The sequence below is a fragment of the Branchiostoma floridae genome, chromosome 2 (genome assembly GCF_000003815.2).
Source record: "Branchiostoma floridae strain S238N-H82 chromosome 2, Bfl_VNyyK, whole genome shotgun sequence".
NCBI lineage: Eukaryota > Metazoa > Chordata > Leptocardii > Amphioxiformes > Branchiostomatidae > Branchiostoma > Branchiostoma floridae.
The window spans coordinates 30,700,045-30,723,460 of record NC_049980.1 but is presented as its reverse complement, the minus strand read 5'-3'; the positions used below and the strand labels follow the sequence as shown (position 1 = coordinate 30,723,460).

At 43.0% G+C, this 23,416-nt stretch overlaps 4 protein-coding genes across 4 annotated transcripts; all 4 read left to right on the top strand.

Moving 5' to 3' along the window:
* Positions 1–1,925: 1,925 nt before the first annotated feature.
* LOC118409724 (MAM and LDL-receptor class A domain-containing protein 1-like) lies at positions 1,926–5,141 on the top strand. Its single transcript, XM_035810998.1, has 6 exons — positions 1,926–2,223; positions 2,862–3,025; positions 3,537–3,647; positions 3,891–3,981; positions 4,285–4,474; positions 4,780–5,141. Exons 1-6 carry the CDS (start codon positions 1,986–1,988, stop codon positions 4,976–4,978), a joined length of 993 nt encoding a protein of 330 aa, XP_035666891.1. The 5' UTR covers positions 1,926–1,985; the 3' UTR covers positions 4,979–5,141.
* A 127-nt stretch (positions 5,142–5,268) lies between these two features.
* Positions 5,269–9,813, top strand: LOC118409154 (tolloid-like protein 1). The gene is made up of 7 exons (XM_035810023.1): positions 5,269–5,277; positions 6,449–6,581; positions 7,257–7,431; positions 7,651–7,829; positions 8,248–8,391; positions 9,031–9,205; positions 9,621–9,813. Exons 1-7 carry the CDS (start codon positions 5,269–5,271, stop codon positions 9,811–9,813), a joined length of 1,008 nt encoding a protein of 335 aa, XP_035665916.1.
* LOC118409739 (CUB and zona pellucida-like domain-containing protein 1) lies at positions 7,784–12,597 on the top strand. Its single transcript, XM_035811021.1, has 5 exons — positions 7,784–7,829; positions 10,031–10,282; positions 10,838–11,013; positions 11,565–11,805; positions 12,164–12,597. The coding sequence occupies exons 2-5, from the start codon at positions 10,192–10,194 to the stop codon at positions 12,322–12,324; spliced, it is 669 nt and encodes a 222-aa protein (XP_035666914.1). The 5' UTR covers positions 7,784–7,829; positions 10,031–10,191; the 3' UTR covers positions 12,325–12,597.
* Positions 12,598–12,845: 248 nt separating this feature from the next.
* On the top strand, positions 12,846–23,126 carry LOC118409712. The gene is made up of 10 exons (XM_035810969.1): positions 12,846–12,915; positions 13,446–13,623; positions 14,140–15,314; positions 15,895–16,203; positions 17,297–17,515; positions 18,146–18,454; positions 18,727–18,774; positions 19,249–19,393; positions 19,822–19,976; positions 22,857–23,126. The coding sequence occupies exons 3-10, from the start codon at positions 15,014–15,016 to the stop codon at positions 22,868–22,870; spliced, it is 1,500 nt and encodes a 499-aa protein (XP_035666862.1). The 5' UTR covers positions 12,846–12,915; positions 13,446–13,623; positions 14,140–15,013; the 3' UTR covers positions 22,871–23,126.
* The last annotated feature ends 290 nt before the right edge of the window (positions 23,127–23,416 follow it).

Genomic DNA, 23,416 nt, shown 5'->3' with positions numbered 1-23,416 from the left:
GTCCGGTTCAGGTCCAGAGGATCAGGTCCAGGTCCGGACCTGAACCTGGACCTTATTCAGTATGTGAAAACTTGTGAATGGACATGTACAATACTCAAAACAATGGTCCATTTCACTACAAAGGAATCTGTTTGGTGGAGTATTCTACACATACTGGCGTGTTAAAATCCTACAACGCTGTCTTTGTACGATTGACTGTAAAACCTGGTAGAAACGACTATAATATCTACTCTTCTTTGCTCTTGTTATTTTCTTCGACCTCCAAGTGCCAAAACTTGTAAATGCATGATCAAGTAATCTGTTCATTTTCTAATAGGTCCAACATCTGAAAATTTTGTACCGGTACCCACCTCTACTCGTGACAATGATATTCACCTTACCTGTTTTACTGCCCATGGCTCTTTCACTGTAAGGCCTTCACACCAATTGTCAGATTGTAGGCACACTGGGCGAGTTTTTTTTTTCTGAACGCCTCTAAAGTGACTAAAATCTGTGGGTCCCTGACCACTGAGCTGGGTCCACAGGTGTCCCTACTGCCGGTAAACGAACGTTGACTGAAGCAGGCTAAGTAAACTGTCCGTTTATACAAGTTATCCAGTTGGGAATGCTTGAGTAACTGCTGTATTGTGTAAACTACAGGGCGTGGTGTCTCATTTCACAGCTAATTTGTCGAAGAATGCGTCTCTTTAGATCGTTCCTAACCCGATAGTACCCGCTGCTGTTTATACTTTTCATTAGGCTTGTCTTTCTCTGTGATTGATGTTGTTATTTCGTTCACCCCAGAACTGTGGAACAAGGGAAGAGTGTTGTATCAATGTGCAGATGCGTCTCGCATTTCTTAAGCCCTCTGCTTCCAAAAAAGAAGTCAAACCCAACCTGTTTAGAAATAGCCAAATCTAGCATTGGAGTAGAATATTGTCTATAATTGTTCATTGTCACTTGTATATCTCCTATGTTTATACCATGCACATGCAACTAGCCCTCGGGTATGAACTTGCAAGTAAACTTATTCTATAGTATGGAATTACCTTGGCTTCGGTTTAATAGGGCCGTTCATTTTATTGGGCGTTAAATCAAGATGTTTGAGGAGAGCCACACTTATCAAAAGGAATAGGGAGACTAGCCAGTGTGAGTGGCTCAAACCTACAGTGTTTTGGGGCGCACCTTGGGCTGTCGTATTGAAGTCTTCTGTAGTTCCGGACCCTCGCCATTGATCGCTGCAATTAGCCACAATTCGCAAGAGGTCCTCACTACCAATACCTGCGTCTGACAGCTGACAGAAAGCGTATACTTTTAATCAAGGGCGTTATACGGAAACAATTGCTGTAATGCCGAAACCTTCCTAATTAATCCTGTTAGTAATAAACAAGCTTTCGTCTCAAATCCCTTTTACATTAAGGAGAAATAAAGGTTGGGCCACAATTATCCCTGCGTCATCATATGATTTTAAGCCAAATGACGTAGTCTTTGGCAAGGGGTTGCTTTCGCTTGGAATTCCAATAGTCCAATTCGCGTGGTGGTGCTTTTGGAAAATCCCATTCTTGTATGTGGGTTTTAAACGTATAACCTAGTTTTGTACAAGTAAATTTGGCATGATTGAAATCTGTAAATGGTTGGTATGGTCCATGTTTGCAAGGGGTTGAGATGGAGTGAAATATACTGTATTTCCTCGACAATGTGGTCAGTATTGCTATCATATAAAACGCAATTCGCAAAATCACAAAGTTTCTTCCTTCCATTGACCTTGGAAACTCGGAGTTCGTTCACCAGCTGACGTGCCAATGACTAAACAACGAAAGGCGGGAACTTGTGATAAGTATAACATAGAATCCGGACAAACATTAATAGCCGTTAGAAGTCACCGCAATACCGGACAGAGCTTGTGTACCGAGCACACCGTGCCCCAAACACGTTTACATCTCACAGTTGCCACCTTGGTCTTCTATGAGACAGCTGGCCCGTTCACTAATTGTCTATCTGACTACATGATGACTGACACCTGTCATAGGTCCGTGATGATGAGCGTCTGGGTTTGCCTGTGTCTGATACTCACCTGGGCCGCTGTGTTCGTCAGTTCGCAGGTACCGTTCGCCAGCAACTGTAACTTCGATGGGGAGTTTCTGTGCGGATTCGTTCAGCAAAGCGTTGGTGATGACTTCGACTGGGAAGTCGGCTCGGGTGCAGTTGATGCTCTCGGACTGAGCGGTGATCACACTGGAGGGGGTAAGTACGGATTACTTACCACGCTTGCCTATAGAATTTACCTGTCGTATCTCAAACACAACTAAATAGTCACTAACGGAGAAATATGTGCCTAAATCATTTGAAATTTATCTACTAAATGTATGTTTTTGACCAGATATTCAATAATGATGAATGAAGTGCGGATATATCCGATCGACGTTGGAAACCGTGAAGCAGACAAAACCATACATCGTGTCACTATCGACCATATATATGAAAGCAAAATCATCAATTAATTCATATACATGTACATAAAAACAAAATCATCAACTTATTAATCCTCCCCGTCTTGATTATCGCTGTTTCCTTATTCAGTGGTGATGTTCGTACATCTATTTACCAAATGCGCTCATTTCTGAACTCTACGACAGTGTTATTGTATATATGCCTATTACTTACGACGAATAGTTCATTGCCAGGATGTTCTCTTTTATGCGATATATTTCTGTCTTCTTACATAGCGCAAACATTAAGCAATGCTGCATGGTCAATTTAGATAAAGCGTGAGAGAGTAACATGTGGTATTATTGATCTTATTGGGGCACCTGAGTTGCGCCACCAACGGTAACTATGCGTTTTCTTTCAACGGAATTGCTCTTCGATTAATTTCTTTTTAGGGAGTTATGCTTACTTCAACACCACCGGCAAGACTAGGTCCCAAACCGCCATCCTGCGGTCCATGCAGCTCGCGTCCGTCACGCCCCACTGTCTGACTTTCTACTTCTACATGGCTGGGGCTGACGTCGGTTCTCTGGCGGTTCTACAGCAGCGAGTCGGCGAGGTATGTTCGTAGCTGTTAAGATGCTAGTAGTGTAAAAGTGGATAGATGTGATAATGTTACACAAGTGGCACTGGCCACCCCTGTTACAGTATGTTGTTATCATTTCATGTTATCGGATGGGCCGACTACTCTCTTTTCACAGCCATGGGCTGAATTGCAGGAGGTTGCAATAGGCGGTGCTAATCGCAAGGGTCTGGAGCGAGCTGCCATTCGGCGCCACTCAGGTGACCTCAATGCGACAGTAATTGGCCCAGGTGCAGCCATGTGACTGTATGTTTTGAACCACTCACACCGGGAAGGACCCCTACTCCTTTCGATAAGTGTGGTGGGATCTTAAACGTGTTCGAGGTGTGGATCTCATCAAACACGGGAGAATTTAATCCCGTCATTCCACAACTACACTCCAATATCAGGAGAGGGAGTGAGAAGAACGATTAGTAGAGTACGAAAAGTGCCGAAGATTTGTGCAAATTTTGACTTATTGTTACTTTTTATGTTCAATTTCAATCAGCAACAACGAACTGAGCTGTGGTCGGCTGAAGGAGACCAGGGACACGGGTGGAAACGCGCCAAGGTTGACGTCACGTCTCCACTGGACGGTGGCACACCGATGGCCTATAGGGTCAGTACATATAATCAACGAATCACAAATGATATTCAACTTCAGAGGTTTTTTTGTCAAACTGCGAAATGAGAATTGACAGCTGAAGCTTTCGTTACGATCGTCTTATTTTAGTGTACGAACTATTGATCCTAAAATTTATGTTGACAATCATTGTCATCTTTTGCTGTCCTTCTGAGCTAAGTTAGATGAAAGCTAAATAAGACAAAATAGTGGTTTATAGAAAATATGAATATTTTTTAGATCAACTTTGACGCAGTGGTCGGGTCTGGACAGCTGGGACTGATCGCCATAGATGACGTCGTCTTTGTCAACGGGTCGTGTGACAGTGACGGTAAGGCTCTATATAGCTAATCAAGTTGAAAATTATACATTCACCATGCATAAACTTAACCAGACTTTACATGTAAATAACAAACAAACACCAGTACCAGTTAGTCCCATACCAATTCGCTTGGACGAAGTGTGCCGAAACACCTACAACCAACCACAACCGGTGAGCAAATATATGCCGTAAGTTGACAACTATCTATAATTGCATAAACAGAGCTTCACACAATGCCTATTTACCAAGCACACTTCATATTAGACCCGACTGTGGTGTTTATGCACGACGTTATTATCCCGACCACGACAGGTTGTAACGTACCGCTTGGTATGGAGAGTGGGTGGATAACAGACGACCAGATCACCGCATCGTCAGCCGACGTGGATTTCCCGACATCCTCTGCGCGTCTCCATGGTAACGATTGCTGGATACCTTCCATTCCTCAGAGTTCCTGGCTGCAAGTGGAGTTCGCCACTACTATGATCTTAACTGGCATCAGGTTAGTCTACTAGACAATTGATATAACAGGTCAGAATTGGGATCCAACTATAAGAAAATACACACACAGGAAGTCGATTTACAGTAGTTCAATTTTATGTCTTCCCCGGTTGACTGAAGTCAAACATGTGCTGTCTTGTAATGTTATTTACCGCAATACAATTTGACTATTTTATTATGTGGGTAAGCAATTAATGCGTAAATGAGTAAATGTATGTGTTGATCTTCTTCTACGTGAAATGTACATTTGATAGGAATGGAAAAGGAAAACATTTTGAATACCATTGATTTGTCCTCTCCATCTAGAACCCAAGGCTTTAGGACCGGATGGATAACCAAGTATAAGATCGAGTACTCCGAAACGCTGTCTTCAACATGGATAACATGCAACGCATTCATAACAACAGACCAGGTGATGCATATTTTACTCTTCGATTCAGAATATCTTCGACTGAAATGCCATATAGATCACCAGTGTGATAAGAACAAATATGAAAGGCTGTAACATGTTTTGTCTTTATCTATATGCCAGCAGTAGATAGTATAAAATGGTATCCAGGTACTCTAGCCTGCCTCTATTGTTGCACATGGTTTGCGCGCCACCGTGCATTTTGATCGAACTTGCAATAGCTGGACACATACATTTGTATCACGATTAGCTGTCTGTAACTACGCGGACAAATTAAAACGTACCTGACCACTTCCAGATTTAACCATATTGCATGCCTGACAATACGTCACATCCTTTCATGCCCAGCGCCAGTACATTCCAGGCACATGGACTACTAGGCAGTAATGGTTTTGGTTAGTAAGGCCCCCTTTCCACTTGACGGCGCTCTCACCGCGCTCTCGCTGTACGGTTTGCTTTTGCTGAGCGCGGTGAGAGCGCCGCGGCGCCAGAAAAAGCTGCTCTAGTGGAATCTCTCCGGCGACCCCAGCGCGCTCTCACAGCGACGAAAAATTCAAATGTCAGCATATTTTTATGAGCTAGCAAAGGTTCGAAAGATTACTCAACGAATTTCAGAGATGAAAAACGAATATTTTGACGCATAGTGTATTTTGGTATCTTTGAAGTCATCCTTTTGCGTCTAACATAACATTCAAAGCATAAAATCCAGGCCGTGAACAAATCCAATTTTGGTCACTGTACAGTCACTCAGACTGAAATATACACGTTTGTCTTGCTGATATTTTCTTAAATTTGTCATGTAGCTTGTTCACCATAAATTTATTATCATGCCACGTTATAAGCGTAAATCATACAACACTGAAACTTGAAAATAGGACTTCAATAATATAAATGTACAGATGAAGACGAAGAAAACCTAATGTCATTATGTTGAAATTCAAAAAGAAGTTGAGAAATGATAAACCTTTGTTTCTTTCAACCTTAGTTATTCCATCTCAGTTTGTTTTATTGAACATTTTGAACATTTCTCCAGGTTCTGTCTGTGTCAAATATACTTCTTCACAAACCGCGGTTGAGAGCGCAGAGCGAGCGCGGTGAGAGCGCCGTCCCAGCTAAATAGGTATCATAAACCACTGTTGAGACCTCTTGCGCTCGCCGCGCTCGCTGTGCGCTCTGTTGGCGCTCACGGCGCTCGATGTGCGCTCTCTTGGCGCTCTCTCTGCGCTCATCGTTGGATCGCCGTCCACGGCGCTCTCACGGCGACTGTTTTGAGGAGGTTCAAAACAGTCGCGGAGGTGATGGCGACCGTGGCGACCATGGCGCTCCCACCGCGCTCTCTGCGCGCTCCCATGGCGACCTTGGCGATCCCACCGCGCTCTCACCGCGCTCTTCCAAATTTGAGGTCGCAGAGAGAGCGCGGTGAGAGCGCCGTCCCAGTGGAAAGGGGGTATTACGACTGACAAACAATAGGCCAGCGAGGAGGACGGACCGCGGGCCATTTCGCCATGGTCCTTGCTCGATACATACAAGTAAATGCAGACCCTGTTTTGATATGTATTTCTCCAGCTTACCGGAAACTCTGACGCAGACAGTGTGGTAGAACACCTGTTCACAGGTCGGATCCAGGCACAGCGCATCAAAGTCACACCTTTACAGTTTCACTTGCGGCCCTGTCTCCGGATCGAAATCATTGGATGTGGTGAGCAGCTAGACATAGTTATGTCGTGATGGGGTCTCAAAACAGTACAATCCACGCAAAAACTATCCTAAAACATGTCAATAACTCTTGTATGGAATATGTTAGTTTGACAACTACACATGCACGTGTGGGCAACAGTTCTACGGGCGTAACTGTGAGCATGGTGGGTTCCGTCCCTGCTATCATTTCAGAAAGTCACATTACGTTGGTATAACAAATGTCTATACACACATCCAGTACGTAATCACCTGCTGATGATTCGGTGACCGTCGATCTGTTACCTCTAATGACTCTGATGATAACATAATCTTGTTTCGGATGTTCTTTAGGAGATTAGGGACATGTAAGTACATGTCCTGCTATATATATATATATATATATATATATATATATATATATATATATATATATATATATATATATATATATATTGCATCCATTCAAAGGCAACTCATATATATATGAGATAGCCGGAAGTACTCCAGCTTTTGTTGTTCCTGTCCTGCTGAGAGGTTATATACAGTAGTCAATGGATAACAGAATCTCACTGAGTTTGAGAGGGAAAACTCGAATGGCTGTAACGCTGGATGGGTGTTCATTCTTTTTCTGTTTAAATGCCAGGTTTCCAAATGTTTGATTAAGTGTAACAATTATCTTTTTGTGTATCACATTCAGCTTTTATTCACGGCGAAAACGTGGCTCTCACCAACTCAGTAACAGAAGGGTACATCATGTCACCCAACTACCCGAGCAACTACCCAACTGAAATGGACTCTAATTGGATAATCACTGCGCCATCGGTCATCCAACTGGACTTTGTTGATACTTTTGACATTGAATATGGCCCTAAGTAAGTGATTGATACATTCATACTATAACAGTCGATTATATTTCATTTTATTGATTAGCTCATTTTTATGCTCTATGATTTGCATGGTGCTACCAAACAATGATTATGATGAAACGATTTTGTATGATATGAATTCCCTCGTAACAATTCAGTCAATACCAGTAGTCAAAGGACGAGCTTTTTATTAAACTGACGTCCCGTTTTGTACGAAACATTCAGTTGCCCGTACGATTATGTGAGAGTCATCGATGGATTATTGAGCACTTCTCCCGTTTTGGGCACATTCTGCGGAACCGAACTCCCTCCAATCGTGAGGGCGACCGGCAACGCCATGACAGTTCAGCTCCATTCGGACTACAGTGTGCCACGTACAGGCTTCAAGGCCAAGTACAGCATCGGTAAATAGTGAACAGTTTGTTTTTATCCATGGAAATTTTACCTTAACCTTGGTATTGAGGCCCTCCAGACCCTATAATACATAACTGCATGAACCTAACATATGCAATAAAGGAATTTTGACCATTATGTCGATGGTGCCCTCCAGCCGGCTTTCATTGACATTTAATTGCTTAGCAGTAACTGAAGGTATTGCTCAGAACTAGAGAGTTCAGTTGTCTTGAGAATATACTGGGCAGGTCATCCCAAGATGCCTCTACCGGCCTCTACCAGCCTTAAAGACCTGTATGAAGAAAAATGAAATAACGACATCATACGTAACACAGATTACTATTGGTTAATTCCGGGTCCAACTCAACAACAGAATGCACAAATGACGAAAGTAGGAAGTTACTTCTCAATATCGTTTCCTTGTTCCAGCTATACCATGCCCTCCCCTGACGGCCCCAGCGAGTGGAGCTCTGAGTCCAGTCGGACCGCACTACCACCCGGACGTGGTCACGGTCACCTGTAACCAGGGTTATGTGCTTGATGGAGACTCTGATTTGACGTGCCAAGCTGACGGTACATGGAGTAATGCTGTTCCAACATGCACACGTAAGACAGTTCAACGTACCATAACATCTGTTTTAGACATACATATAGAAGATGGTCAAAAGTATGAAAACAATTGACCTTTTCGTCAGAAATAAGTGAGTTACTTTAAAATGACCTCTTATCGTTTAAAATATGGGATAATAAGCTACCTCATGGTAACATCGTTGGTAACATGTCAGAGTTGAAGTCTCCTGCCTGGTTATCTTTTATGTATTGTCAGGGGTCTTCAACTTTGACATATACGCACAACGCATCACACTGCACTGCGCACTTGAAATCGTGAACATGCCTATTGGTTGCTACTGATAGCAAAAACGGTAAACATTCGAATAGAGTCAAAAACGGTAAGGAATGTGGTTTGGGCTGGAGATGAGGGACACCAATAACTGCGTTGTTAATTATTGGATAGATGCGATTTGAGGTATTCTAGAGTCGTCATTTTTTATTGAGGGTTGTAAGTTACGTCTTGTACAGAAGCCATTTGATTACAGAATCACATTGTACTAGTATTTGACGGAGGGTTAATCGGAATATGTTGCACGGTTGTAATGTTCGATGGGTGCTGAAGATGTGTGTTACAGTTATCTATTTGTGTCTCAGTTTCAGCTTGTCTTCACGGCGAGTACCTGGCTCTCACAGACTCAGTAACAGAAGGGTACATCATGTCACCCAACTACCCTGGCAACTACCCAGAGAGAACGGACTGTTCTTGGACAATCACCGCACCATCAGTCATCCAGCTGGAGTTTGTGGGGACGTTTGACATTGAGTTCTATCAGGGGTACATGTATCTGTGCTTTGTTATATCATCCTCTCAGTAGTCTCACTCAAAAAGAAAATGCGTTCTCTTATCTAAAACTCTATGATCTTTTAAAATTTTTGTCAGAAAGTATAGTAACTCATTTATAGATCAATTTAGATACCCATTCTCATTCGAGTTATAGTTGTCTGAAGACTCATGTTCAGTCGCTGATGAAAGATATGCATGCTATATAAAACGTCGGACTCTGTAGACTATTTATCCCGTTCCTACATGATAATTTATTTTGCATCGCGTAATGTTCTTTCACAATCTCTAACCTTCACTGATGGATTTTATCTATCATTCTAACTTGGGTTTTAATTGGAGTTTCATTGCTACTACTTGAGATAACCCATGCTTATCACACTTACACAGTATACCTTGTGTCTCATAGTTTAAATTGCGACTACGATTGGGTAAAAGTCTACGATGGACGAATCAGTCCTTCCTCCCTCTTGGGCACATTCTGTGGAATCGACCTTCCTCCGACCGTACGGACTGTCGGTAACGTCATGACAGTTCAGTTCCACACAGACTACAGTGAGCGACGTGCAGGGTTCAGGGCCAAGTACAGCATCGGTAAATAGCACATTTTTGACGCGAAGATTACATTTATTAATTCATTTATTTATTGTGCTTCTAATTCACCATGACAGCATAGGGTATGGCCAAACAGGTATAAGGACCTATTGAAAGACGCCATACCAATCGCCGATCGGCATGCGCAATTAGTATACAATTTACGGTGCAAAAACGATCGTGATAACAATGTGGATCGAATAACGTCATGATCGCTTTGTACAGCTTCCACATCTAACGGAACTACTGCTGGTAATAACGGAACAAGTGAGACGGCAACTAGCACTCCTCAATATACAAACAGAATTACCTCATATGTGACGACCAGAACCGCACAGCACGGAACAGTCCTAAATGCCACTTCACTCGCATCGGAGGCAACCCTCATGACGAACTCCACAGTACCCGGGGTACCCTCCGAGAAGCCGATTGTCACCATGGCGACTGTACCTTCGGTCGTAGAAGGAGGCGGCGAAGGTAAGAATTTATATCCCTGTTTATAAGTAGTTTTGTCTCACAATGATATTTGTCTTTTCATGAATTTTCGTCTTTTGATTACCAGCTAACAAAAAAAAGTCCAGCTTTGTCCTCAGTCTGAGTTCGACCGCTTTTTCGACATATCAGATAGTCTATGTTGCGCTATTTTGGCCTACAGGACGCATAACATTATTTTTAGGGAAAATAAGCAAACAGGTTAGCCGACAATGATGTGTAAAAACTTACAATCAGCTGAACTAACGGTTTTGGCAATAATGCATATGCTTTCATTAATGAGATCCATATACTAAGTTATATTATTGGACGTCGTTGATAGTTAGGCATCCAGGCAACAAGATATGCTAGATAGCAGTTTAACAATTGCAAACAACTCAAAAACCTATCCGGTAACTGCTATGTGGCATATGACTAGATATTACACTAGCAAAAATTTGACCTCCAATATTGCATTAATCCTAACAGCATGCCTAATCTCTACTCTAATAAGAAATGCGCATGTAGAGAAAATCTGTCATGCTTATTTCTTTTCCAAAGCCTTCGCCATGTTGGAGTGCACGGGAGAGTACATGCAGATCGTGTTCAGCCGATCGCACCTTCCCGGCTTCGATACGGGCAACCTGCATCTCATAGACCCATCATGCAAAGCGACCGGAAACGCCACGCACATCATCCTGACTGCTCCATTCGAGGGATGTGGAACTGTCAAGACGGTAATTTAATTACTATTTGATTAATCTCCAAATAGATGTTGGGTGGAAGATTGTTTTGCGGTGTTGTCTGACTGCATGAGTTTGGTGACAGTCACCCGCATAGTTTGATAACTTTACACTTCCAGCCGTCGTACTTGTCGATTGTCTGCGGAAGCTGGTGTGGGTAGGTGTCAGAGACGCTCGGTAGCAGAAAACGTTACGATCGTCCAACCACACCTCTACTTTGAAATTGATAGATTGCTAAGGTCACATTCGTCCAAGGATTTTCAAATAAGCTGTGACAGAACCAACCGCCGACAGGAATATAGACATCGCTAGCCTGTTTTTGCAAGACACATTCTCGACAAAAAAAAAAGCTCTGACATTTTTCGATCTTACGATAACCGTGTCATAGTAACGTTACTACAGTTCTCCAATGTGTTTTTGATATGTTGCACGATGCACATGTTTATCTAAACGTTCCAGTCGCTGGAATAGAATTAGAATTCAATCACACTGAAAGGGGTTCTCATATTATTTTCTAAATTTATTTTTCGTCATTTTGCCCGTAGGACACTGAATCAGAGATCATCTACTTCAACAAGGTCCTCAGCACCGACAACGATGGCGTCGCCTTCATCACTCGCATCCGGGAACTCGAGGTGCCGTTCGAATGCCGCATGGACTCACGGGATACCTTGAGCGCCATGTTCAGTCCGCAGATTGAGAAGATCTTCTTCTTCAGGTCGGCTCATGGGAAGTACAACTTTGACATGCAGCTGTTCACGTCAGCCGGCTTCCAGCAGCAAATAGGTAATGCTATCTTCAATATTCATTCTGAAGTGATGTTAAAGATTAACTGTAATTTCCACAATTTGGTCGTCCAAATTTTCGAAAGTTTGCATTCGAAAGATCCACTGCTCACCTACTTACGAGATCTATCTGCAAAAGTAACATCATAGAAGCAGTGGGTTACTCAAAACAAGCAGAAGAAGAAATTGTCAATTCTAATACATTGAACTTTTTGTACATCTCATGAGTCTTTTTGAGGTAGTTGCAATTGTGGCTATAGTTTTGGTTGTGAATGGTTGTGACAATGAATAAAGATTTTGTTATTGAATCATTCGCCAATCTAATGAAACCATTAATTGATCTAAGTCTTTTTCCCCAGACACCTTCCCGTACGTGGTGCAGCTGAACCAGCCGCTGTACGTGCAGGTCCAGGTCCTGACTCCCGACCAGGATCTTCAGCTGTTCGCGGAAAGCTGCATGGCCACTCCGTCAGCCAACATACTGGACCCCATGTCTTACACATTCATCAGCGATGGGTAGGCATTGCAATACATAACAATATGTAAAATATTCTTTAAAACTTTGAATATATACTTTATCTTAATCGACTCAGTGAAGAAATTATGAAAATAATATTAAAGCATTTGTTGTACTCTAAAGGATGTCATCCGCGGCAAGTACTAAATTTAGTTGCTGAATATCTCTTGCTGTGTACGATTCCCAAATAGACACGGCTAATGGTATATATATATATGTGAGGGTAAAGACTCCGATCTGGTACAATCGGCGTTTCTACCGGCAGAGATCCCGATCGGGATTTTTGTCGACAGAGATTACGATCGGTATCTCTACCGGCAGGATCTCTACCCTGACATATATATATATATATATATATATATCCTACTGCCTTCCAGAACTTGTAGTTCTAAATATACTTAATATACCTAATATACTAAGTATACTAAATACTAAGTACTAAATATATTCAGATTAACTTCGTCGTTTGTTTAACTGTTTTCTGATGACTCCAGATGCCCCGTAGACAGCACCTTTCTGTCCGTGTTCTCAAGCAGCCAGAAACAGGAACGCTTCAGCATAAACTCTTTTGCTTTCGTCGAGGACTACCCTGAGGTAGTGTTCCTTGTTACGAGCTCAAATGTTTTTCTATCTTTTAAAAAATCCGCACATACATAGGTATTCTGAAATATTATTTTGGTTCCGTTTAGCAGTACGAAGGACAGAATAACAAGGTTCTTTGTGTATAACCGAATTACGTAGCCGACGTTTCGGTGACCGTCGGTCATCTCCCTCAGTCCGCGGGGTAAGTTATATTCGTTGTATTGAAAAGTGGTATGTAGGGATATCAAGTTTACGGATGGTGGTTTCACATTGAAATATGTTTAAAAGTTTGCTGTTTGAAACCACCGTCCGTCGCCTGATATCCCTTAACACCCTGTTACAAAAACAACGGAATCTGATGTGGTTTAACCCGTAGATAAAGATGAAAAAGCTTAAGCTTTACAAAAACCTTTGTGATCCGGTGACTTAATAACTTCATAAAAGCAACAAATTTCAATGAGAAAAAAAATAAAACCCCGCAATCTATTCACAATTGAAAAAAAAAGAATTGTGACATAATAAGCAATATGACTTTCCTACAGGTGTACTTGCACTGCACAGTGATGGTGTGTAACTCCACCGACCCGACCTCCCGGTGCGCCCAGGGCTGCCTGACGCCTCCAGCCCGACACAAGAGGGCTGCTCCCGAAGCCGAGCCGCGGTACAACGTGTACAAGGGTCCCATTATGAACCCGGGGTACAAGCGGCCTAGTGACGTGGGTATGTACAACAACGGTGGTCAAACGCCTTTTCAACTTACTGTTCAAATATTAGTCCATGGGTCAACAGACATGTCGTCACCACTTTGGACCCCGGGTAAATTATCTTTGATCTTTTTATAATATTGAAGGTCTGTGGTCTATATTTTGACTATCAGTGTCCAAGCGTATCACAATGTAAATATACCAGGAAGTATCGTCCTTCAAACAAAGGTGAGGGACACAAACTTCGACGTTTACTAAGGGCTAAAAGATCCGACTTTAAATGGTCATAGAATATATTGAAGCATAATATCCAAAATAAATCAATATGTTTTGTGATCCTGTTATATCAATTAGTAGATTTTGCCGGCCTGTAGATTTTCATTAATGAATAATTCAGGCTCAAATATTAAACGAACCACTCGTGATGTTACAGACACGTGACGTCAGCAATAGGTCAAAAGTATAAGAAATTTACAATTGGCCTTTGTGCACAATCCTGTACTCAGAATTTTCTTTGACTTTCCCCCCACAGATGTTGCAGAAGAAGTTGAGGATAACCGTGGAGCCCGCGTTCCCCCCGGTGTCGTGACGTCACTGGTTCTTGCTGTCGGGCTGCTGCTGTGTGCTGTCGTCACCTTGGTGGGCGTCATCGCCTACATGCGCATGCGCACAGCCCGCAAGGAGCTCTACATGGCTCTACCGACTGATGACCTGGAGTGAATGACCTTGCTTCTTCTTAGCATTTTTCCCATATATGGCTTTATTTACGTGCATTGTCTGATGCAAAAAGGTCACAGTTTGACCTATCCCAAATGCCCTTCTGGGATAGAAACGCGATGCAACGTTTTTGACTTCTCCCAGTAGTTAAACAATATGAATGATTAAAATTCCCTTTCAGATATCACGAGTATCTAGCATTTTCTTACTTTTGTAGTTCTTTCAATAATGGAAGATTTCTTGTCATGTCATTGTAGCTAACTTGCATGCATTATTAGATATGCTAACTTTGTAATGTAGACAAGAACACAGTGACGCTGATGCTGTACCGCAGTCCAGTGTGATGAAGTGGTGTAAATTTGGGCCATCAAGTTTAGAAGTTTTTTTTTAGAAAAAGGCTATACAATGTAAGTTTACAGATGTAAACATCACAAGACACGCCTGAACTTTCCTTGCCCCGTCGTCTTGTCATAAAAGTGACAGGTAAACGTTTGTCTCCCAAATACTGGATGTGTTCCTCCAAGTTTAATAGTAACTTGGGGCTAACTCATTTTATAGTGGGGATTTCAAAATGGCTTAGGCCTAAGATGTAGCAAGGTTAAATAAAGGTTGAAAAAAAGGAATGGTCGGAGGGAGCAATAAATCATATCTATTACATAATGTAGTATCTTTTCGAAAAAAAAAAAACGATGCTGGAGTTTAATGACAAGCAGAACTACTCAGGAATCATTGCGCTCACCTCTACCCAACAATCGTTGCACTTGGAATGGTCCCAACAAGGAAACGTTTGCGAAAAACTTCGTTCGCAACGGTCAAAACTCAGAGCTAACATCGCAACGAGTCATCAACAAGAAAAACTTCTTGGTCTCTGTGAGAAACCTCTACTACGTTCCGACAGCAATATGGCCTCGCCGTATGGGCCAAGTTTAGGCCTAATATCTCTCTTAGCAATCTGGCTGGTAGTGGCATCTTTGACAGCAACCGTTGCAGGTGAGTCGAGACGTTTCTGAACCTTAGAAATAATGCATTTTTCTTTTCAAGTTATCCGCAAATCTACAAGATGAGTTATCGTACACATATGTGCTTGCACAGCAAGAAAACGAATATTCAAGCAAACTTTCCGACAGGATTACTTGTTTGCAGCATATGCAGATTTAAGATCAATACCTATCTTTGGCAGAGGTGCCATTGTTATACACTTGAGGTCGTTAGAAAGCACTAGTTTAACAAGTCATCTTTAAAGCTTATTCTACTTGCCGGGAGGCTTCCTTCTTTTATGTATCGGTACAAAAAAAGATGTTATCTTTCCTTCACCATAACCTTAGCCCTTCTGATATCTACCCGTCCTGTTTAAAGATAAGAAGAAGAACTTTATTGCACGACAACTGTAGAGGATACAGTGTTTGGCAGCTTGAACATAGAATACATACAGAACAGAACACTACATGAGTTACTAGTATCTAAAAATCTAAGAGACTAATCTATTTTACACATGGTATATAATATTTACAATCAGGCTATCATATGCAATGTAAATATTCTGCAATGATTCGTCCACTTGTTTGCACAGGAAGCGAGAGTACTGACCCGTACGTCACCCTGGGTTGCTGGAGGGACACTGCTGACCGCGCCATTCCGACACTCGAGGGGACAGATCCACGCCTGGATAACAGATATTACCCGGCCCGTCAAAACCCCATAGAAAAGTGTTACCTGGTCGCCTTTGATCGCGGATTTCGCGTGTTTGCTGTACAAGATGACGGGGCATGTATGGGGTCTGCTGATGCCCACAACACCTACAAGAAGTACGGACCCTCTACAGCCTGTGCAGCGGACGGCGAAGGGGGGCCTTGGGCGAACGAGGTCTACCAGATTACAGGTCAGACGTCGAAATGTGTTGTAGATACTAAAGAAAGTTATTTCATTATTATTCCAGCAACACAATAATGTAAAAGCGTCTACTAAGCAGTTATGGTTCACCCCAAGATAATGTAAAAGCGTCTACTAAGCTACTACTAAGCAGTTTAGGTTCACCCCAAGATAATGTAAAAGCGTCTACTAAGCAGTTTAGGTTCACCCCAAGATAATGTAAAAGCGTCTACTAAGCAGTTTAGGTTCACCCTAATTATTTACCCAAGGCAAGAGCAAGAATTAAGTATGTTTGCATAACTCGAGAAGCTGTTGATGGCTAGGCTACATTCAAGCCTGGCAGGTCAGTCAGAGGGAATAGTCATCATCCGGTTGATGTGCACTGTATTGAGAGTTACATTGGTCAGGGAGCGATGTAGATTTCTACATGTATTTGCGTGACGTTTCTCCTATTTCCCCAACGACCATTGGACTTACCGTCACGTACTATTCAAGAATTTACAACAACCTGAGAACTTTAATCTCCGGCACGTAGTCTCCTTTGCATAATGTCCCCCAGCTTGTCAAAAGTAAAGGGCAAGTGACAATTCGTACACAATATGTGTATCTTTCGCACCCAATAGCAATTATAACTCTCCAATAAGGGTGGCAATCGTGCAATTATTCATTACAGTAACAGAGATGTAAGCTAACAGCCAACACATGCGGCAGGTTGACATATGTCATATTATAAAAGGTAAGAGTAAAGAGGAATTGCTATATGGCGTAACAGGTGACAGCTTTCACCTATCTATTGTTCAGTGCAGAACAAAACGTCATTAGAGCCTGATACAAGCATGTTAAACCAGATGTAAATACCTGATTTCTTTGTCGCCTGACCCAATTGTAAACGAGAAAATTACCAGCGATATACAGATGAGATGAGCATCTGGCTAAATTGTTATTCTGCCCCATGCCAGAAACAACTTAATTAAAGTTGTAGGGACCGGATTGTTATATGGATATGGCACAGACGATATCAACACCTGAATCGAGACGGCATGCTAAGATTCTGATTTGCACCGTTAGCGTCTTATCATACCGATTATCCCCCTTTGCCCCAGCTAACGTACCCGAAGAAACCACCACTTTTGTCAACGGAACAAGTGAAACAGCGCCCCCTACCGATGTCTCGAACACCACAACAGCACCTGTACAGCATGAGACAGTCGCAAGTGTTACGTCAGCTGTGCCGGAAGCAACCATCATGACAGCATCGAGGGCACAAACGGGGGAACCGATCTCTACCAAGGCGTCAATAACGTCAGCTGCAGAAGACGAAGGCAATGGAATATTTCATTTATATTTGAATGAAAATGAAATATTTGATTTATGAAGACGAGGGCAATGAAATATTTGATTTATGATTACGAAGGCAATAAAATATTTGAATCTATTACTATTACAATGAAATATATATTGTTTTAAGTCTTTAAAAATCAAACAAGGGTGTAAAGTATTTTCGAGTCGAAAACTCTATCTATATTTTTCAAATGTTCCTTGAATATTCTTTTAAAAGTCAATCTAGAATCATGATTTCCTTGATATTTGCTGGATAGCGATTTACTGCAGAGAAGGTTTCATTATAAATTTACATTTGTTTGTTTGGACTTTGTTTATCCATAAAAGCTCATATCGGCCCATAGGCCGCTTTTCAATGAGGTTATGAGGGAAGAAGTGAGGGTCAGATGAAATGTATAAAAGATGTAGAATTTACATAATTCAAATTCCTATATACTATCTACTTTCTTTTAATTTATTCACTCCAGTCTGCAATAATCGGGTCGTTCGGTGTAATATAACCAGCTGCTACCGCGCGGCGTGCCTGCGAAGCTGGTGTGTTGCGCCGAACGGCGGTTATTTCGGCTATATAGATACAGATACAGACTTATACTTTCCACCTGTTTGTACAGGAAGCGAGAGTGTTGACCCGTATGTCAGTTTGGGTTGCTGGAGGGACACTGCTGACCGCGCCATCCCGGTACTCGAGGGGACAGATCCACGCCTAGATAACAGATATTACCCGGCCCGTCAAAACCCCATAGAGAAGTGTTACCTGGTCGCCTTTGATCGCGGATTTCGCGTGTTTGCTGTACAAGATGACGGCCAGTGTTTCGGATCCGCTAATGCCCACAACACCTACAAGAAGTACGGACCCTCTACAGCCTGTGCAGCGGACGGCGAAGGGGGGCCTTGGGCCAATGAGGTCTACCAGATTACAGGTCAGACTCCCGTAAATGGTGTAATTGACAGATAATAATAACTTAAGTACCATACCGCAGTTTTGGGTCAATACCTTGCCTGCACATCATGGAGTATCCATTCTTGCATGGGATGATTTTATATTTCACATTCAATTTTGGAACAATCCAAGAACATATTAAGGAGGAGGGTGGAGTGAAAATTGCTGTTTGCTTATAAGCAAATACCAGCTTTTCTAGTATGTCATATAATCACTTCATGAATTGAATGATTTTCATTTAAACTTTTCCAGCTCCCTTTGAGGATATCTGCCTGGGTACCACTACTTGCGACAGATCAGGTAAAAACTAAGTTCCCTGCATTTGTAACGAAAGTCCAACAAGGTCGAGATACTAGAGATAGAGAGTTAGAGTAAGTAGAAGTACTCTTACATTTGCGTCATACGGAGAGCAAACTCGATTGCTACTGAATATTTCCTGATTCACATCTGCCGCTTAAATTCAAGGTTAGGTAGTTATAATGGTACGGAAGGTATTATGTATACTGTAGAAATATTCTTTGCGTCAACTTTCTTGATCAACATGATTCATGTTGCAAACTTAACGTCCTTTCTAGCTATTAATGGCGTACAAATGTTGAATAATTTCAGGCAACAACAAAAACAGCGGATTTTTGGTCTGTGTGTAATTGTGTAGGTCTAGAAGACCTTACGGATCTTGCTGTACCTTTGTCGTATCAATAAAGATTGTCATATCAAGCTAAATGTGTACTTTTGTTGTATCAATGCAATAAAAATCATTGTTCTATCCGATAGCTGGGGCATCCTGTCGTGCCTGGGGAGACCCTCACTACATCTCGTTTGACGGGACGAGAACAGACTTCATGGGGACCTGCACCTACACACTGGCGGAGAGGACGGAAGAACCGGCCTTCAGGGTGGCGGCTAAGAACGAGCACAGGTGGGTGGAAGCTGAAATCTAACTGGACACCGTCTGTTGATGGTTCCTTGCGAAAGACATTCGCCAACTGGTTCCAATTTGTCGCAAATCGGCGCCAATTAGTTACCTAAAAAGGTGATTTTTTTCAAAAATCTTAATATGCAAATTTGCATGAATGGGCAAGAACTAGACGCTTACTGGCGTAATCACGGCAAAGTGCAAATCTATTTTATATTAATGCTAATCATTGTATATTGCAATTGGCTTTTGATTCAGTTGTAAGTTATAACACCACAATTTCCAATAAAGTTATATGGTATCTAATGGACTGAAACTGAGGATGTAACATACCGCCCTTTTTTTTATATTGTTTTGATTGGTCGACGTCGTTTGGACGTATGATAATATTGGATGAATGCTCTACCAGTATGATAACCTCTTCCAAACAGGTACGGGCGGACCCACGTGTCGTACATTAGCAGGGTCACTGTGGAGGTGTACGCACATAGGATCACCGTGTCCAGAAACAACCGGGTTTCGGTAAGACGAACACCAATCTTCATTTTTCTGGCATTAAAAGATTCACGTGATTATCATCAAAGCTATTTGACCTGATCAGTGATTGGTCCCGAAAGTTTGACCCTTGACCCCACAGTACCAAGAGATGCCAAACTGTCAGTCCAACTGTGGCCCTCGTCTACGACGGACCTTCCACTCTTTGCCTACCACCGCCAAAACAGAAATCTCGTCGCCGCTGAGGTCGGTCCGGGACGCCGAAGGGACCTCGAGGGTTTAGCGGTATCGCCGGGTCGGTGTACGGGGGACATTGGTCCCCCGGAAGGTTTGACGAGATATTCTGTGTTCTCTCGTGTTTCAATTACCGTGTGTGCTTTCAGGAGTGCAGAGCTACGTGTACCGTCCTTGTTCTTGCTGTGCTGGATGCTTGGAATTCTGAGAGCCGGCTCTATTGTTCTAACATTTGCATTTCTATCGCGTATTCGTATGTATGAGTTTTTAGCGGCTCGAGGATGGCCGCCTTACACCTTTTTTTCGTTTTACAGCTTCAAGCCCTTTTCTCCTAGGCCGGGTCGAGTTTAGGACTTTTTTAATTCACGCTGGCGTTCTGTTCTGCGTGGAGCTGAGTGATTCTTGTGTGGTTTCGTGACTTTGTGTATGTTTTTAGCAGCGTTCGACAGCCACATCCAAGCAGATAGTTGGTGCCCACGTGGCAAGCCGGTGGTTCTCTGTCAAATTTCCTTTGTCGCCATGTTTTTTGCATCCTTTCTTTCCTCTGCAAAGGAAACCTGTGGGTGTTGGCTTTTAATGCTGAGGTGTGGAGCAGAACGAGAGTTTCCAGATTTTATGTCATTTTCTGATTTTCGTGAATTTTTCAGGCAGGAACAGAGGAAGACGATGGCATGGTCCGGAGGCTGTGTTGGGGTTTTCTGCTACCTTTTGTTTTAGTTCGCATGTGTATGAGTGCGTACCTGTAAGGCGTGGTGACTGAGTTGTGACACGCGTGGCCCAGTCCTAACCGCGTTCGCGGCACCCTAGACCGTTTGTGGGAGGGCTTGGCGGTGTGGAAGATGCGTATGTTTTAGACTTGTCTGTCTGGGACCGGACCTGTTGCCGGGCGCCCGTCCCTTCCCACTGTCTCTTGGTTCACGTGTTGTTCATGCAGGTCTGACGCTCTCCCCCTCCAACAACAGGGATGCGCGGGACACACCACCACCCAGAGCCGGCACAAGCCACCATCAACCTCGCCAGATGTGTGGCCCGCTAGGACCCGTTGGTGGCCTGCACAAGCTTCAGCAGCAGAGAGGGCTCAAGACGCGCCAGGAAACCTGTTAGCCGGACAGTTAGGCTGTGATGTTTTATGTTGTGAACCATGTTCTTTGTGCCGAACTTAGCGCTACAAGGGACAGTGGTCAGAGGATCAGGGTCGACTGGCGCTCCAGTCCCCGACACCGCCCAGCCCCTGCCGGTCAGTTCAGCTAACCCCGCCGACAACTCAAGGAACCGTGAGTCATTTTCCCCCTACTTTTCGTGAATAGATTTTGACATGTCGTTCTCCAGTGCGATGGGGTGCCGCGGGATGCTGGAGGGTTAGGAACTAATCGAGCAACCCTGTTTTGAGATTGGTCTGACCAAGAACGTTTTTTGGTTTGACGCCTTTTATAGCACGGCAAGATATCATTCAGTGCGATGGGGTGCCGCGGTAAGCTGAATGACCCAAAAAGTGTGCAGTTTTTCTTCAGCTTGGTGTGACGTTATCCAGTGCGAAGGGTTTTCCGCGGAAGGCTGGACGATCCGAGAAATCTGTGTTCTTTTAATCTTTTTCGTGATTTGTTGTGATATCATCCAGTGCGAAGGGGTTCCGCGGAAAGCTGGATTCTTGGAAAACCCTAAAAGTTGTGTACGCTCTTGTTTGACATTCAGCGATCTTTATCCAGCGCGACGGGGTTCCGCGGAAGGCTGGATAACATGCTATGCGGGAGTGTGCAAGGACTTGGTCCGGACTGAGGCTTGGTTATAGTGTATGTGGGACACGGGCATTAGGAATGAAGTGAGCAATATGTTTTGCGTTTTTTTTTTTTTTTTTTTTTTTTTTTTTGAAATTGTGTGCATAGGATTTTGTTGTTTTTCGGAACATTGCGGATTTCGCCAGATGCACTAGAGAGCTCCTTTTATGGGACATCAGAAGGGCGTGGTTCCCAAAGTCGCCGAGAAGATAGGATAGCATTCGAAGAATTTTCTTTCCTTCCTGTTTTCGCTCTTTTTATGTAACGTGGAGAAAGTTAGATCGGTATTCTTGGCGTTGATTTTCTCAGTTTTCGAAGCGCGCGCTGCGGCCGATTAGAGTGGGTAAACGTTGTTTTGACGAAGTTCAGAGAAGAACATGATGAAGTGTGGGGGACAAGTTGAGAGAAAATAAGAAAGGGTTTAGATGTGTAAGGGGAGAAGAAAGGTGAGAGAGTGTTGTTAAGGACGGGAAGACGGGAAAGGGATGAAGATAGGGAGTGATTTATAACAGTATTCAGGAAGAGGAAAGGAGCGACTAGATACCTTTGGAAAGTATCATAGTAGGGAGGCACTAGGGGACAGGAAAGGAAAGGCTCAAGAAGCCAGAGAGGACAAAGGCGGAAGACGATTTCCGCATCACTTCATAACGGAGGGGCCAAGGACTGATTCAGGACAAATAGGATACTATTTGACCTGATCAGTGATTGGTCCCGAAAGTTTGACCCTTGACCCCACAGTACCAAGAGATGCCAAACTGTCAGTCCAACTGTGGCCCTCCGGCTACGTCTGGAGCCTGAAACGACCCACCCGCCCAGCCCTCGTTAAGATTTCTGTTTTGCGCGGATGGTGACGCCCGCCTAGGGCGGTCGTCTCAGCGCATAGGTGACTTTAGGCTCCAGACGATTTCCGCATCACTTCATAACGGAGGGGCCAAGGACTGATTCAGGACAAATAGGATACTTTTTGATAACCTAGTAGGTTATTTGCACTGCATGTAGGTCGCTGTTCAGATGGTCCCAACGAATCATCATATTATAAGGTACTACTATACTAAGCCCCGACTGTTTTCTTTCTAATGTGATCTTCTTTGCTTTTCATTTGTACTTGATTTCTCTCTCTGTAAAATATGTATGCTTTTTTATGTAAGGGGTAGCGTCAAAATAAATCTTGCACTTGAGTGCGCTACCTCTTTGTCATATTGTATTACAGTTTAAATGCTTGAATAAAAAAATTTAAAAAAGCCCCGACTGTCATCATGGGATACAGTATAGAAGCTAACCATATCGTGTCTTTGGTGGATTAGCCCCCTGCTGTAGTATTATCTGTGCTTATCAACGTAGCTGTACATGTGTGGCCTAGTGACTAAGGATGAGGAGATGGGTGCCGCTCTATACCCCTTATGATGTGGGAAGGACGTTAACTTTTAAAACTTTGTTGATAGACCAAATGTGTCTGATAAAGTAAGGATTAACTTTAACCCTGTTTGATAATGTACACGTAGGTCAATGACGTCCCAGTCAC